The sequence below is a fragment of the Biomphalaria glabrata genome, chromosome 2, assembly GCF_947242115.1.
Source record: "Biomphalaria glabrata chromosome 2, xgBioGlab47.1, whole genome shotgun sequence".
Taxonomy (NCBI): Eukaryota; Metazoa; Mollusca; class Gastropoda; family Planorbidae; genus Biomphalaria; species Biomphalaria glabrata.
In genome coordinates, this window is record NC_074712.1 from 35145504 (window position 1) to 35161417 (window position 15914).

The following is a 15914-nucleotide window of genomic DNA, read 5'->3' on the forward strand; positions in this document are numbered from 1 at the left end:
AAAGAAGTGTTTTTTTTTCCTCAGTGTGCCTGTCTACTGCGAATTCTCGGCAGCAGCAACAAGTTTTTCTGCCAGCAGTCTTTCCTTCCTCAAGATGACATCTCTAACATGTTCCTGAGGATGGTCAAATTGGTTTTGATTATGCCATTAATATGACTGCTGATGTGCTGTTGAGCAGTTACTATGCTAAGTTGGAAAGACTGCAACACAAAGAAAACTGGTTCAAGAACAGATGGATAATAGACGACAATGAAAAGATAAATCATAAATACAAGAGGAGGAGGCATTTACTACACATGTGCAGTTTGTAAGGTTTCACTTGTAGCCATTATTTTAAGATCAGCCAAACAGTCAAAGATCTCAAAGTTGAGACCTAAAGCTCGTATGGATTCGCATTTTTTACTTCATTGTTTCACACAAAAGAGGTTAATTAGCACCAACACTATCGCTAGGGACAGTTACTGAAAAGAATGTTAGCCATCACGGGGCAGCCTTGGCAGAGTAGTTTGTCCATGTCTAGACTGTACAATGAAGTTAGACACATGCAGTGCGTCTCTCTAACCACAGGAACTAAACCAATGAAGTCGAATACAATCGCAATCAACAAACCGAACACTCTGCTCACTGCTCAGTGCCTAAAATTCCCAGCAAATGTAATTAATTCATGATGCTGCAGTTTGTATTTTTTTGTTTCTTGCTGCTTCCATTGCTCCGTTGATCCAAAGCATGTTTCTTGTATCTCTTCTGTGGACCTGTTAAATCAATTTTATCGAGTGCTGACACTGACCTCAACTCCGCAAGACTTTACTTTTGTTCAAAGAAAATATAACATTTATCACATTGAAAGATAATTGACAAAAAAAATAAAAAATCTAGACCTTAGCTAAATATTTTCCCCTTTGCATCTACTTGTGTGACTAAAGATGTCAATCCTTTGTACTTTCACCATTCTTTCTACTACTTATGTGTATAGCATCTACAATCCAGGACTTTTCTTTAATGCTCGCTCTTCATGTGGATCTATCCAGTGCCACTTTTTTCCCAGCTGTTAGTGTCAATTTTGTTTAGCTTTATGTCGCGTTTGCATACATCAGTATACATTAGCAGTGGACGACCTGCGGATCTCCTGCCTTCTGTTAAATCACCATACAGAATGTCTTGTGAAAGTCGATCTTGTGGCATTCATAATAACTATAGGTATGTGCAAATGAAAACAAATCATCGCGACTAACATGCTATAGAATAAGTGACACCCTTTCAAGTGCAAATAAATGCAATCCTATAATGAATCGTACATGGTCGGACATGAGCTACAGATTTGCCTATTCTAGTTACAATAATAGCATAGCTTTACAACTGTACTTCAGTGGAAACACCACATGTTAAGTTACTACACTTTATAATAGTGCAATGATAGGCCTTTACATTTACACTTAGTAGATGATGCGCAAACTTTTCCTGAACATTAATTTATTAAACTCTTGAATCAATAATGCTTGGGGACCCGCAGGGGGGGGGGGTACATGGTGGTGCACGTGCACCCCCATGGATTCTGACTAAATCTACATCTATGTAATAAAAAAAAAACATCTGGAAGATGTATTTCCTTATAAAATATTTTTTAAAAAATTGGCTAGAATGTGACTACTCAGGATTCAGAGGCAGGCACGTACATGGTTGGCCATCCATTCCATACGCCTAGGCTAATCTACAGTGGAAGCACTGCATGATTTGGTGGTGCGAAAAAATGACTAGAATTCGGTTACTCAGAATCCAGGGGGGTGCAAGTGCACACCCCCTTGCACCCCCCCCCCTTGCGAGCGTCCATGTTTAAACCACTGTACCATCGAAGTGCTTATGAAAAAAGAAGGTGTTATAGTTACCTATTTTTGTATTATGAGATGACCTTATTCTCTATACAAAGTATAAGGGGAACTAATTCAACTTATACCACCACATCTGCCAAGCACAATTTCTTTACCTTGTTCAATACAAAACAAAATAATCAATTACCAATAGTTTATTAATTAATTGTTTTTTTGTATTGATTCTTGTTTTGTCAGGTAAAAGGAATAATTGTGATAAATTTGAACTTAATACGAGATTGCGTGCGGTAGAAATAACAAATAACGTGTACAAACTTTTTATCTTAGAAAGAGAGTTGAAATTAGCTTTGTAAACAATGTACAGGCCTGCATCGCGAGAAATTCTATCCAAGGTAAATGAGAGGAATGAAGAAAGAATGAACGTCAACAGAGAAAGTCACAAGAAGTTGAGCTATTGTATACAACATTCATTTACTCATTTGAAGGTTGGCTAATTTCTGGCTTAAAGTTAGCTCTTTTTCTGGCTCTTTTTCATCACTGATGATGTCTGGCAACGCCTCATCACTGGTAAAGGTCTCTTCTTCTTTAGCTTCAGGCCTGCTGTCCCTGCTTGGTGCTAGATAGGCTCCCTGCCAGAGAATAAATTACAAATATATACATGTAATAAGATCTTATATTTTCTTAGCCCCACCAAAGTCTCAAAATAAAGCAAAAATTAAAAATTAAATTAAATAATAGGACTCAACTTATTCGTTGAACTAAAAAAAAAAAAAAACAACATTTAGACTCGTTTGTTGAAACAATTGTTATCAGGTAGAAAATTAGCCTAACATAAAAATGACACTCTATAAACAATTTTATAACATAATATTAACAATATAAAGTAAAATTAATGAAATGTAAATTTACCTTTAAACTTTTCATTATGCCAATCTTTTTCATTTTCTTGTTTTCTTGTTCATTATCAGTCAATGTGTTCTCCACCAGTTCATTGTTATCTACATTTTGAGTTTCTTGTTTATTTGTCTCTAAACAATCCGTGCCAGTATCAATGTACCTATCATCATTACTTTCTGTCTTCTGGTACTTCACGACTTTATTAGTTACCTCAATGTCTGGAAAAGTAACTCTCTCAAGCCCTGAAGTTCTTATTTTATCACTTTCTGAGACGTTTGCATGTTTTTGAGGTAACTTTGATAAATTGTTTTTCTGTTAACAAAATAAAAATGACATGTTTAGGGCATAACTTGATTATCGAACTGAATCTAAATCTAGATGTTAATCAATTCACACCTAAGTACTATGCCTTTGGTTTTAAAATAGTGTTGATTTCTTTTTAATTAAAGTTTACAAACATTCTAGGTCCTACAATGGCACTTGCATTAATTCATTGAATGCAATATATTTTTTAAATTGTATATCTTAGTCTCAGTTTGTAAGCACCAGAGGAAATGTCTAGTGTAGTCATTGGTCTTTCAAAACGGAAATCCTTAAACCGATTCTGCATCTGTCTTTTCTATTCGTTTGTAGACAGTTTGCATTGGACTTATACCCACCATTCCCTTTCATCTCCAGAGAAGGAACGCTAAGAATAACTGCCCTTTGAGCAATATAACTTTTCTGTCTAAACTTTTCTCAAATAATAAAGACCATTCTTTCCAAAGTCTAATTTGAGCTTTAAAGCAATGAATGGTTTTAAAAAAATCGATTAAAAAAAATGCTATTGGAAAAATATCGTATTTTAAATATTTTGACACGATAATATCTCAAGCAAATGCGCATGCGTATTGATGAACTAAATCAATAATTTGCGTTAATTTCAACATTGAGGCCTTCAAGCAATTAGTCCTGGCATGTATGGCGTTATAAAGCAATAATTATACTATTAAAATAATGTTTGTGTCGGAACTGGTAAGGGCAATAAAGTTACTCGACTGTCAAGCACGCTATACTACTGAGTAGTAAACACAAAGTAGATCCTCCCTTTGAGACTTTGCTTCAACATCAGCAGTTTTAATGGTCGACTGTTAACGAGGACGTAGCCAGCCACCGACCACCTTTACTTATCCCAAACTAGAGTTGGGCGAACTCCATCATACAAATCTCGAAACTTAAAACGCCAGTCTTCAACGAGAGATTATTTCTTTACCTGTTTGATGTCTTTGTTTTTCTTTAGTCATTCAATCTAGAACAGTGATGCCCAAAATACGGCCCGCTGGCCAGATCCGGCCCGCGACGTTGTTCCATAGGGCTCGCCGAAACGTCGGCACCAAGTGGAGAAAATCCCCTCTCCAAAAAAAAAAAAAAAAGGTTGAAAACTGTATCTTTACCTTCTTTAAGGTACTCATATTTCTTTGATCGATTGATACCATGACCTTTAACGTTTGTGTGTTTATGTACAGACACTCTGAATGCAAAATCTACCAGGAGAAGTTGGCAAATCTTTACTTTTTTTATGGAACCTGATAATAAGCCAACATTTTTGTTGTATAAAGAAAGTGTGGCTGTTTAAAAAAAAACAATAATGTATATATTGGCATTACAAATAAATATGGGGCACACTTGGTTTGAACCACGAATAAAATATTGATTAACTACAACTAGAGATTGGAGAATCGATCGGAATATTCACCAAAAAGAAACAAGAAAATGAGTCGGTTTTAAAGTTGCCTACACTGTTGCTAACATTTTAAGTAGAGAAATGAAGCTATTTCCTGATGCGTACAAAAATATAATCGTCAAATATGACATGAATGTAGTACTAAATCCAAGGGGTTTTGGTAAAATAGTTTCAGAACAATTTCATTTAATTTTGTAACTTTTCGGTCATGTGGCCCGCCAAACGAGTGTTGGAAATTAAAATGGTCCGCAGGTCGAATTAGGTTGGGCACCACTGATCTAGAAGTATTCATGTCTTGTATCAGGCAAAGGTTAAGAAAAGATCAGAATGTAAACTGACGTCTGCAAGTGTGAGAGCACCAAACAGAAATAAAAGGTTGACCTAAAGAGTTTTACATCAAACCAAATGTGTTCAGTTCATCTCAATCTATGACGTCACGTCCATGGTGCACACGTTCATTCAGAGGTAAAAACAATTAGTAGGTTCTAGCCCAAACTTCATGCTGGAGCGAAATGGGAAGGACAGTGGGAGGAGCTCGAACTCGACAAGGAAAGGGCAGTGGGAGGTGCTTGAACTCGACAAGTGAAGGACAGTGGGAGGTGCTTGAACTCGACAAGGGAAGGACAGTGGGAGGTGCTCGAGCTCGACAAGTGAAGGACAGTGGGAGGTGCTTGAACTCGACAAGGGAAGGACAGTGGGAGGTGCTCGAACTCGACAAGGGAAGGACAGTGGGAGGTGCTTGAACTCGACAAGGGAAGGACAGTGGGAGGTGCTTGAACTCGACAAGGGAAGGAAAGTGGGAGGTGCTTGAAATCGACAAGGGAAGGAAAGTGGGAGGTGCTTGAACTCGACAAGGGAAGGACAGTGCGAGGTGCTTGAACTCGACAAGGGAAGGACAGTGGGAGGTGCTCGAACTCGACAAGGGAAGGACAGTGGGAGGTGCTTGAACTCGACAAGGGAAGGACAGTGGGAGGTGCTTGAACTCGACAAGGGAAGGAAAGTGGGAGGTGCTTGAAATCGACAAGGGCAGGACAGTGGGAGGTGCTAGAACTCGACAAGGGAAGGAAAGTGGGAGGTGCTTGAACTCGACAAGGGAAGGAAAGCGTGAGGTGCTTGAACTCGACAAGTGAAGGACAGAGGGAGGTACTCGAACTCGACAAGTGAAGGACAGCGGTAATAGTATGAAACATTTCACTAGTTTCAAATATAAATATTTATTTATTTTTATTTATAGAGGCATTTCGCTTCTTAGCATAGATGGGAAGGCTTATGCTAGAGTAATAATGAAGCAGCTGCAAAACTTGACAGAACGAGTTTACCCAGAATCGCAGTGTGGCTTTAGGGCCAGTAGATCCACAACAGGTATGATCTTCTCCCTGCGGCAGCTACAGGAGAAAAGCAGAGAATAAAGGCTGTCCCTCTTTATAGCTTTTATTGACTTGACCAAGGCGTTTGACCTTGTCAGCAGAACCGGCTTGTTTGCCGTATTAGAGAGAATCGGCTGTCCAAAAAAGCTACGCAAACTAGTGTCAGCTTTTCATGAAAATATGCAGGGCACCGTACAGTTTGACAGTTTCACCTCTAGGCCATTCTCCATCAAGAGCAGAGTATAACAAGGATGTGTTCTGGCTCCAACACTATTCGGCATCTTCTTTTCAGTTGTACTCACCAGTGCGTTCAAATCCCTGGAAGATGGAGGATATATCCACAGTAGATGCAATGGAAAGCTATTTAACCTGGCACGCCTTAAAGTCAAAACGAAGAGACGGCGTATGTTGAGGATACTTTTTTTCGCCGATGATGCGGCACTCATATCTCACACACAAGAAAGATTGCAGAGACTTGTGAATGCTCTGGCAGCTGCTTGTCAAGAGTTTAGCCTTATAATTTGCCTCTCCAAGACCGAAATCCTGGCATAAGATGTCGCAGAAATATCAGCGATACATACTTAAAATCACACACTTACAGTGCAGGAATTCACATACTTGGGAACAACAAGATTTAGACACTGAGCTGACAAAAATAATAGAAAAGGCTTCTTCAGTAATGGCAAAATTCTCCATGCGCGTGTTGGAAAATACCAAATTGACTATGGCAACCAAAATCCTAGTCTACAATGCCTGTGTTCTGAGCACACTTCTTTATGGCAGTGATGGCTGGGCAACTTACATGCTTCAAGAACACAGATTAAATAGCTTCCAGCTACGCTGCATGGGAGGCATACTGTGCATCTCCTGGAGGGATCGTGTCACCAATCAGGAAGTTCTGACACGGGCTAACATGCACAGCATCTATGCTCTCTTTCAACAGAGAAGACTTCGATGGCTCGGTCATGTCACTCACATGAGAGCCACGGGCATCGACCAAAGTATGTGGGAGGAGATAGCCCAAGACCGGACAGCATGGAGACAGACTGTACGTGCTGGTACGAACTTCGCCGAATGCAAAAGAAACGAAGCTGCGTCAGCCAAGAGAAAGAAAAATAAATCTGCCCTGTCAGCTAGCCCTAGGACAGATGAATATACATGCACGAACTGTGGCAAAATCTGCCGCTCCAAAATTGGCTTGATCAGTCACTCCAGATTCTGTCCCATCTCAAGACATAACTAAAGCCAGTGACTCATCTAGCGCATCCATGGTCTGCCGAGACAGAAGGAGCCATTTATTAGGAACTGGTAATGATGGGTATTAATAAAGTCATCTTGTTTGTATGTATGTGTACTTCAACTGAAGACAATGTTTAAGTCATATTGTATGTGTGTGTATGTATGTGCACTAAAACTGAAGACAATGTTAAAGTCACCTTGTATGTGTGTGTATGTATGTGCAATTAAACTAAAGACAGTGTTAAAGTAACATTGTATGTGTATGTATGTATGTATGTTTACTTAAACTGAAGACAATGTTAAAGTCACCTTCTGTTTGAGCCACTTTTTTGCTGAATCTTGCTTCCAAAAATTTGCTTGTTGTGTCCCTTTGGTTAATAGTCTTGACTGGTAACTTTTGATTATCTTCTCGTAATCCAGTGACAATAATCTGTCTTTATAATTCACATATCCAGGTAGAGTCTGGCTCTGAAATACATTACGTAACATTTCAAACACAGTAGATCCACTTAATAATGTGTAAGCATAACTGAATAAGACGCTTGCATGCATTAGACTTAAAAAAAAAGACCAATCCATTCTTTTATCTTTTCAATAAACTGCTCGGTTGACTGCTCGGTTGACTGCATGATGGGTAATGATATTGAGTGATACTGACAAAGTAAATGAGATCAATTACACCGTGTCGTCTCAACTGAAAATGTGCTTTAGAAGAAACCCAAAAATGTTTCAGTACTTGTAACACAAATAACATGTATCAGCAAAGTCCCAAACTGCCCCCCCCCCAGTTTCTAATAATGTTATGCCTAATGTTCCAAAGCATGTCCATTTCAGACAGCTAATGGTCAAAGGAGAATATCGCGGAGTTTGCTAGCAGACCTGTGATGTGGCAACGAGTTATTGGTCTAAACTGCCCACTGGTTGTGACTTTGCAGGTCAGTGCTAGGGCCTTCTATAGCGACGGATCTCGGTTATATGCGCTCAGCAAATACAAATCAGCTGAGTCAAATCTCAATGCTAAAACTCCTGGTCTTAATCGGAATTTGAATCAGAGCCTCCTTGATGAGTAGCCAATCGGAACAGCCACCGAGACAGATATCCCAGACTGAACAGCACCAATAGTCGAATACACAAGTCTTGTTTAGTTATATTTTTTAAAAAATTGTAGCCCAACTGAAAAACTGAACTCAATCAGCTAAAGTTTGAAATAAATAAATCTAGTCACCAATTTTGATTCCAATTCTACCGGAGATTTAAATTGTTCCTCAGGTACAACTGGCAGGTCCAGTGATTGAAGTTTCCACTGACCAGGTCTTCTTTTCCGTTCAGCGAAACTATTCTCTGTGTATTTAGCTGCCAATTTCTCATCGATCTGGACGTCTTGATCACCTATTGTTTTAATTTAGATCAACATGTAATGAAAGATGCAACTGATTCAGACAATAATATTGTTGTATGTTCAAGATATTTAAAAGTCACAGATATATAACTTCTGATTACTAAACATATAAGTATAAAACAACTAAGCCGGAGCAGGCTACCTTTAGTCCTAGGAGTTCTTTGATCTTTTTCTGATTTATTGGTGAAATTTTTCAATTTCTTTAACACAGATAAGCTCCCCTGGTGATTAAAATTTAGAAATTATCATAAAATTTTTATAATTAAGTCGTCCTAGACAAGTTGTAAAAGTAATGACCTTCTTAGAATGTAATAAGGCTGAAAACATATGTATTCATGCTTAGAATTTTGAATTTTCAAGTAAAAAAAAAGATACTCTCGTGAATATACTAATGAGTACTACGTTGCACAGCCTAAAAAGTGGTTTCTCGTTCAAACGACCAATCATCGACATGACAAACCAGAAAACACAATTCATAAAACAGAATCGTAGGGATAGGAATTTGTTTCAGTATGCCGACACAAGCCTACAATGGGTATTGGTCTCAATCTGCCGACACAAGCCTACAATGGGTATTGGTCTCAATCTGCCAAAACAAGCCTACAATGGGTATTGGTCTCAATCTGCCGACACAAGCCTACAATGGGTATTGGTCTCAATCTGCCAACACAAGCCTACAATGGGTATTGGTCTCAATCTGCCGACACAAGCCTACAATGGGTATTGGTCTCAATCTGCCAAACAAGCTTACAATGGGTATTGGTCTCAATCTGCCAAAACAAGCCTACAATGGGTATTGGTCTCAATCTGCCAAAACAAGCCTACAATGGGTATTGGTCTCAATCTGCCGACACAAGCCTACAATGGGTATTGGTCTCAATCTGCCAACACAAGCCTACAATGGGTATTGGTCTCAATCTGCCAACACAAGCCAACAATGGGTATTGGTCTCAATCTGCCAAACAAGCCTACAATGGGTATTGGTCTCAATCTGCCGACACAAGCCTACAATGGGTATTGGTCTCAATCTGCCAACACAAGCCTACAATGGGTATTGGTCTCAATCTGCCGACACAAGCCTACAATGGGTATTGGTCTCAATCTGCCAACACAAGCCTACAATGGGTATTGGTCTCAATCTGCCGACACAAGCCTACAATGGGTATTGGTCTCAATCTGCCAACACAAGCCTACAATGGGTATTGGTCTCAATCTGCCGACACAAGCCTACAATGGGTATTGGTCTCAATCTGCCAACACAAGCCTACAATGGGTATTGGTCTCAATCTGCCGACACAAGCCTACAATGGGTATTGGTCTCAATCTGCCTACACGAGGCTACATTGTCTTAAGCTTATACATTTTATTTCTGATTTTTAATACACTTAATGAACATATAATTCTACATGGTTTCTTGGATTTGTTACCAAGCGTATGTCAATTCACTCTGTCTGTCTGGTAAAAAGTTTGCACACGTTATTTCTGCCACACACACAATCTCGATGAAGTGGAAGTTTTGCTAAATTATTTCTAGTACCTGATAAAACAAGAATCAATTTAAAAAAATAACCTATTAGTTAATTAACTATTGGTATTTTTTTTGTGTGCATCAAACAAGGGAAAGATATCGTACTTGATAGATGTGGTCCACTTGAGGAGGCTTGAGACCTGAGTTCGAATTAAAGTCGAACATTTTAAAACTAATTTAAAAAGCGATCACGGTAGCATTGACGAACACACACAAAATTCCCTCTCCCCTCTTTTTTCCCCAACTGGTTCAGGTAAGTGATAGGATCATAGCGCATTGAGAAAGTGATAGGATCATAGCGCATTGACAAAGTGATAGGATCATAGCGCATTGAGAAAGTGATAGGATCATAGCGCATTGAGAAAGTGATAGGATCATAGCGCATTGAAAAAGCTAAAAGCATGAAATTGCGCTAAACGAAAACAAAAGGTAAAAATATTTCTAATGGCACAGATTCAGTATTGTTAGTATGGACAGTAGATTTATTACAAATTTGATTACATGAATGATCCTAACTGATAAATTACACTTAATATAAGTTTTGTTTTTAAAATTCTTTTAAATTTGTTTTCTTGTTGTTTTTTTCTTTCTAAGTATACTGTAGGTCACACAATTTGTTGAGAGCCTAGTCATAGTGGGCGCAGGACACAACAGTAGCTTTGTTAAATCCTTTGTTAAAATTATTGGTGAGATTTAGCAAGGCCATAGACTATATATAAGGCTTAGAGAGCGAAAGTTGTATGTTCTTAATGGGTTTGTTTTGTTTATGTGGTAAAAATTCCTTGACCCTTCTTAAGCTAAACTTTTAACTCGAATGTTAATACAAAGAGACAATCTGTTTTGAAATCAAGGTGTATACGTTCAAATAAAACAAACTATATTCATTTTTAACTGATGTCTTTTAAAAATAAACTTAGATCTACATTAAAATGAAACTTAGATCTACAGTCTAATTAAACTGAGATTTATATTAAAATTTATTTAAATTTTGCATTACAAGTAAAATGTGATCAACATTAAAGTTAAACTAAGATATAAATTAAAATTAAACTAGTATTAAATTTACGTTAAGGGTATACTTAGATCTACATTAGAATTAAACTTAGATGTACATTAAAATTAAACTGAGATCTAAAGTTACACTGACCTTAAGTACAACATAGATCCAGTCCGAGTTGTTGCTGTCACGAACGAGCACAGTATTACGACTGGAGCAGACCATTGAGACATGGGTGAGAAGACGGAGAAATAGAATAATATACAAATGTGTTTCATAATCAAAGTTTAACAATACATGTTATATACCTGCAATACCTGCAACTATAGAAGAGCGTTATTAGAGACAGTATTATTATTTTATTTGACCTTTAATAAGCACATGGAGATTTCTGAGACAGAATTCTTACGTCAATGAGACAGAAGTATAGCCAAAGTAAATAAAATAAAGAGAGCAATTGGTAGATCTTATCTTATCTTATATAATACAGACATTACTTGAAAAAGAAGATGATTACGCCCAACGCTTCCTTCATCTAGTCATGCATGTTAACCAATGACTTGAATTCTGCCAAGTCACTGGTTTTCCTGGATGGCTGAGGCAACCCATTCCATGCTCTAATAGCACTAGAGAAGAAGACTACAAATTTGTCCTAGCATATGGAACGAGGAATGTGCCTTTATCTTTGTGTCTTTCTGAGTATTTTAGTAGCGGCCCCCGAAAGGGGAAAAGACGCTATTAGTTTTGAGTGGCTTGTCTGTCCGTCCGTCTGTCCGTCCGTCCCGTTTAGATCTCAGAAACTAGAAGAGAAAACGAAAATCGGACATCATGGTATTTTAGATCATTCAAAGTTCTGATGCAACGGCTACTTTTTTCTTTTACGAAAGTGAACCAAAGTGAAATAAAGTGAAGTTTTTTTTTAAAGTCAAAGTCTTCTTCATTAATAAATCAAGCTTCAGTCATAGATTCGCGCATTGGTACACAAAATTTGCATCTAAGGTCACAATGGAAAAAGTATGAATGGATCATTATAAAATAGATTTTCCATTTATTAACTAACTCATGGAATAGAATACTGATTCAAATGTTGTTTTTAAAACTAATTTTAAAACGAACTTCGTTTTAGTTGAAAGTTAAAAAAAAAACTAACTACTTTTAAAGCGCGTAGTTTTGACATATCTTAATGGTACACTTGACAACAATCTAAATTAGAATAAATAGAGGCCAGATGGAGAGAGAGAGAGAGAGAGAGAGAGAGAAAACAGAACTGAAAATAGAGAAAAAGAGAGAAAACGCCGGAAAAGAGAACAAAGAGAAAACAGAGCGAAGTAAAAAAGGAGAGAGCCTTTTTCACACAAACTTGAAGGAAGCCCCCTTTGGGATCAAATTTTATGGCAAGCAATGCAGGTTTAAAGGCAGGTTTCGATATTTTAAGCATGATAAACACCAAAGTAAAATTAGATTGAAATAATAATAAAACTTCAGAAATTATGAACTACAAACTGTCAATCCAGACCTTCAGGTTTTGATATCAGAAACTATTAACAACAAATTATCAATATTAACCTTCATACAAAATGTACATTCAAAGTATGATTTCCTACGATTATTTACATCTAGTGCAGGTCTTGCTTTTTGCCTGTCTTAAAAACGGCTATCGTAAGCATTGCACGATTTTGAAAAATTAGATGTATACATTGATGGACACTATTATAAAATAACATTACCTATTAATAAGCGTATACACTTTTAAACATACACACACACTGACACAAAATCCCATACAAAGACAAAATATGTCAGTGCTAAATATTTCTTTGAGGACCTAACCTAAAGTTTGTGTTGTCAATATGTATATACGGCCGTGACAAAACTAATAGTGCTTTCCCCAATATAGGGGGCCGCTAATAAAGACAGCAGAAAAGAAGAAAGAGAGCAGTTTAGGGGGAAACAGAGGGAGAGAGAGAGAGATAAAGAAAGAGAGAGAGACAGAGAAAGGGAGAAGAGAGTGAAAGAAAGTGAAAGAGCGAGATTGAAAAAGAAAGAGGAAGAGAGAAGAGAAAGAGAAAAACAGACAAACAGAATTAGACTACAGATAATTTATTCTCTACAAACAAATGACAAAAACAACTTTACATAGTAGAGCATTATACAACACCGACCTATAAAAACAATATTGACGCCTCCTAGGGACGGTTCATTGCACACACAGAGAATATTGAATTTGAGAAGAGCGACATCGCTTACAAAGGGTCTATTCTACAAAGACAAATTTCAACATGGGCTGATATTCGTACACGACATGTCGCGCGACTTTTTTTAAACAATGACCAGGAAACAAAAGCTGAACCAAATAAAAAAGAAAAACTGCATATAATAGATCTACAAAGACTAAACAGCTGTAAACCAAATGCGACACTATAAACATTATCCCGGACGTGACACTGTCATTTATTTCTTGCTGCGCAGCGGTCATTCGAGAAGTGTTCATTGTAGAATAGCTTATAAGTGTGTGTGTGTGTGTGTGTGTGTGTGTGTGTGTGTGGAATACATATGATATATCATTTAAAAGAGGGTTCAAAGCTTGCCTACCCCTCTTCTTTCGATGACCCCTCCCCACCCCCAACCACTCAAAAAATAAAAAAAAAATAACTGTGTGTGTGTTATTGCACGTGTGTGTGTAACATTTAATTTACTTAAAATATAAAAATAAGCCGATCGTCATTTAAACAAACATTTATGTTAATAGTTGGACATATCTGTAGTCACATGGAGAGATCCTGGACATTGAGGATTTTCACGTTCAACTAAACAGGTCAAGGACAAAAAAAAAGGAAATACACACTAAAGAGTTTAGAAAATGTTATACTGCAGTGCACACCCATATTTTCACAATGAATTTAAAAACTCAAACCTCATCAACATTTCCTTTATTTTATCCACCGGATACACCTAAAACCAACAAGCTATTTATAGTTTTCCGCCATAGATAAAAAACAACAACTCATATATCAAAAACTATATGAATGATAACTTAGACAAGGTTAAACAAGCATGTCACAGTGAAAAGAGAACACTTATCAAGTTTTTCTCCACATCAAGTCCTAAGAGAACTGTCCCTGAACAAGTCATCATGACAGAATCGTTTATTTCTTTTACAATGCTTCAATGGAGAATGAAGAAGACGAAAGATAGAGAGAAAAAAGGAATAATAGAGAGAGAGAGAGAGAGAGAGAAAGGAAGAGACAAAAAAAAAGAATGTCAAAGAACAAAAGACAGTAAAGACGAATAAAGACAATCAAGATGAATAAAGATAATTAAGACGAATAAGGACAATAAAGATAATTAAGAAGAATAAAGACGAATAAAGATAATAAAGACGAATAAAGACAATAAAGATAATTAAGACGATCAACGCTGGAATGTTATAAACACTTAAACCTAGCACTTTATTGCCCTCCTAGTTTCTTCTTTTAGTAATAAGCTAGTTCGATTCTTGTAGTCTAAAAAAATTACTTTTGGGATTCACGTTTTTTCCTGCCTATTCAATGCAAGAGTACTAGAACAATGTTATCTCTAGAGATGTTAAGTCAAAGTACAACTTACTGGAAGTAGTAAATACAACTGGCTGTTGGATTCTCTTTGAGTTTCTCTACTGGCCAATGTCTTAGGAACTGCAGACTCCTGCTGATGTAAAGCAAGTCATCTTTGGTGACCTCCCTTTGAGGAGAAGGTTCAGTACAAACTGCTAAATCCAAGGCAATCATTGTCACTGATACAGGATATTGAAACAGGTATATGGAGTATCTAGACACAGTCAATGAGCTTTCTTTTCTGGGTCGTTAGCTGAGAGTAGGGGGGGGGTCGGTTAAGTTTTACCTGCCTAATTTATGTATGTGTTGGCAGACGTGCGATCGAGTGTGCGTGCCTGTGATTAGAGGCATTTTATGAACCAATTCCGATTGCTTCATTGCGAATCCTGGCAGGAAGCGACTATTAAACAAACATTAATTTAGGAAAATGTGAAGTGTATTGGCTCGAGGTTCCTCATTGAATATCAAGCTCTGTGTGTGTGTGTGTGTTTGCAAGTGTGTGTGAGTGAGTTTGTGTGTGAGAATGTGTGTGTCTGTGAGTGTTTGTTTTAAACACATGTATATTTGAGGTTGGGGTAAGGAGGTGGGGAATTGGTGGACATGTCTCATATAATTCGGCTAAATGTGTCCGTCCTAGAGTAGAAAAAACCTAATCAATACAAGAAATCAATAGTTTATTGACATGATCTGATGCATATTTAGAAATGTTTAGTATACTAATCAATTAATCTATTAGTCAATTGAGTCTGTCCATTACACACACACACACACACACAACACTGACATGCATAAACCACCGAGCTTCTGTAGACCCTCGAGCTCCTTAGAACTATAGAGCCATAATGTGCCCCATTGCCCCGCCAAAATGTCTCACATATTAATTAGGTGCTTCTAAATTATTAGGCACGTTAGAATGTCTATAAGACAATAGGTTCTTTGGCCTTCCAAATTATTAGGCACGTTAGAATGTCTATAAGACAATAGGTTCTTTGGCCTTCCAAATTATTAGGCACGTTAGAATGTCTATAAGACAATAGGTTCTTTGGCCTTCCAAATTAGGCACGTTAGAATGTCTATAAGACAATAGGTTCTTTGGCCTTCCAAATTAGGCACGTTAGAATGTCTATAAGACAATAGGTTCTTTGGCCTTCCAAATTAGCGCGTGGGTTGAGGACCAAAAAAAAAATATAAATTAAAATTTGCTACACATGGAAAGTTTAATAAATTAAACTACGTAGTGATAACAATCTTAGCTTACAAGTTTGAGATCTTTGAATTGGCGGAGCCTCGATTCATGTGTATAATAACCCATTAAAGTCTGTATAGATCTCTGTACTTAATTTGT

General features: G+C 37.4%; 1 protein-coding gene across 2 annotated transcripts in view; it reads right to left on the reverse strand.

Moving 5' to 3' along the window:
* LOC106053346 (uncharacterized) overlaps positions 1 to 15914 on the reverse strand; it is a 61781-nt gene that overhangs the window by 18446 nt on the left and 27421 nt on the right. For both annotated transcript variants that reach the window (XM_056020226.1, XM_056020227.1), the window contains exons 10-16: positions 14583 to 14660; positions 11127 to 11187; positions 8594 to 8672; positions 8278 to 8441; positions 7362 to 7520; positions 2736 to 3035; positions 2302 to 2455 (exon numbers count right to left, since the gene is read on the reverse strand). In XM_056020226.1, coding sequence (XP_055876201.1) covers positions 2302 to 2455; positions 2736 to 3035; positions 7362 to 7520; positions 8278 to 8441; positions 8594 to 8672; positions 11127 to 11187; positions 14583 to 14660 — 995 coding nt within the window. The remainder of the gene's footprint in view (positions 1 to 2301; positions 2456 to 2735; positions 3036 to 7361; positions 7521 to 8277; positions 8442 to 8593; positions 8673 to 11126; positions 11188 to 14582; positions 14661 to 15914) is intronic.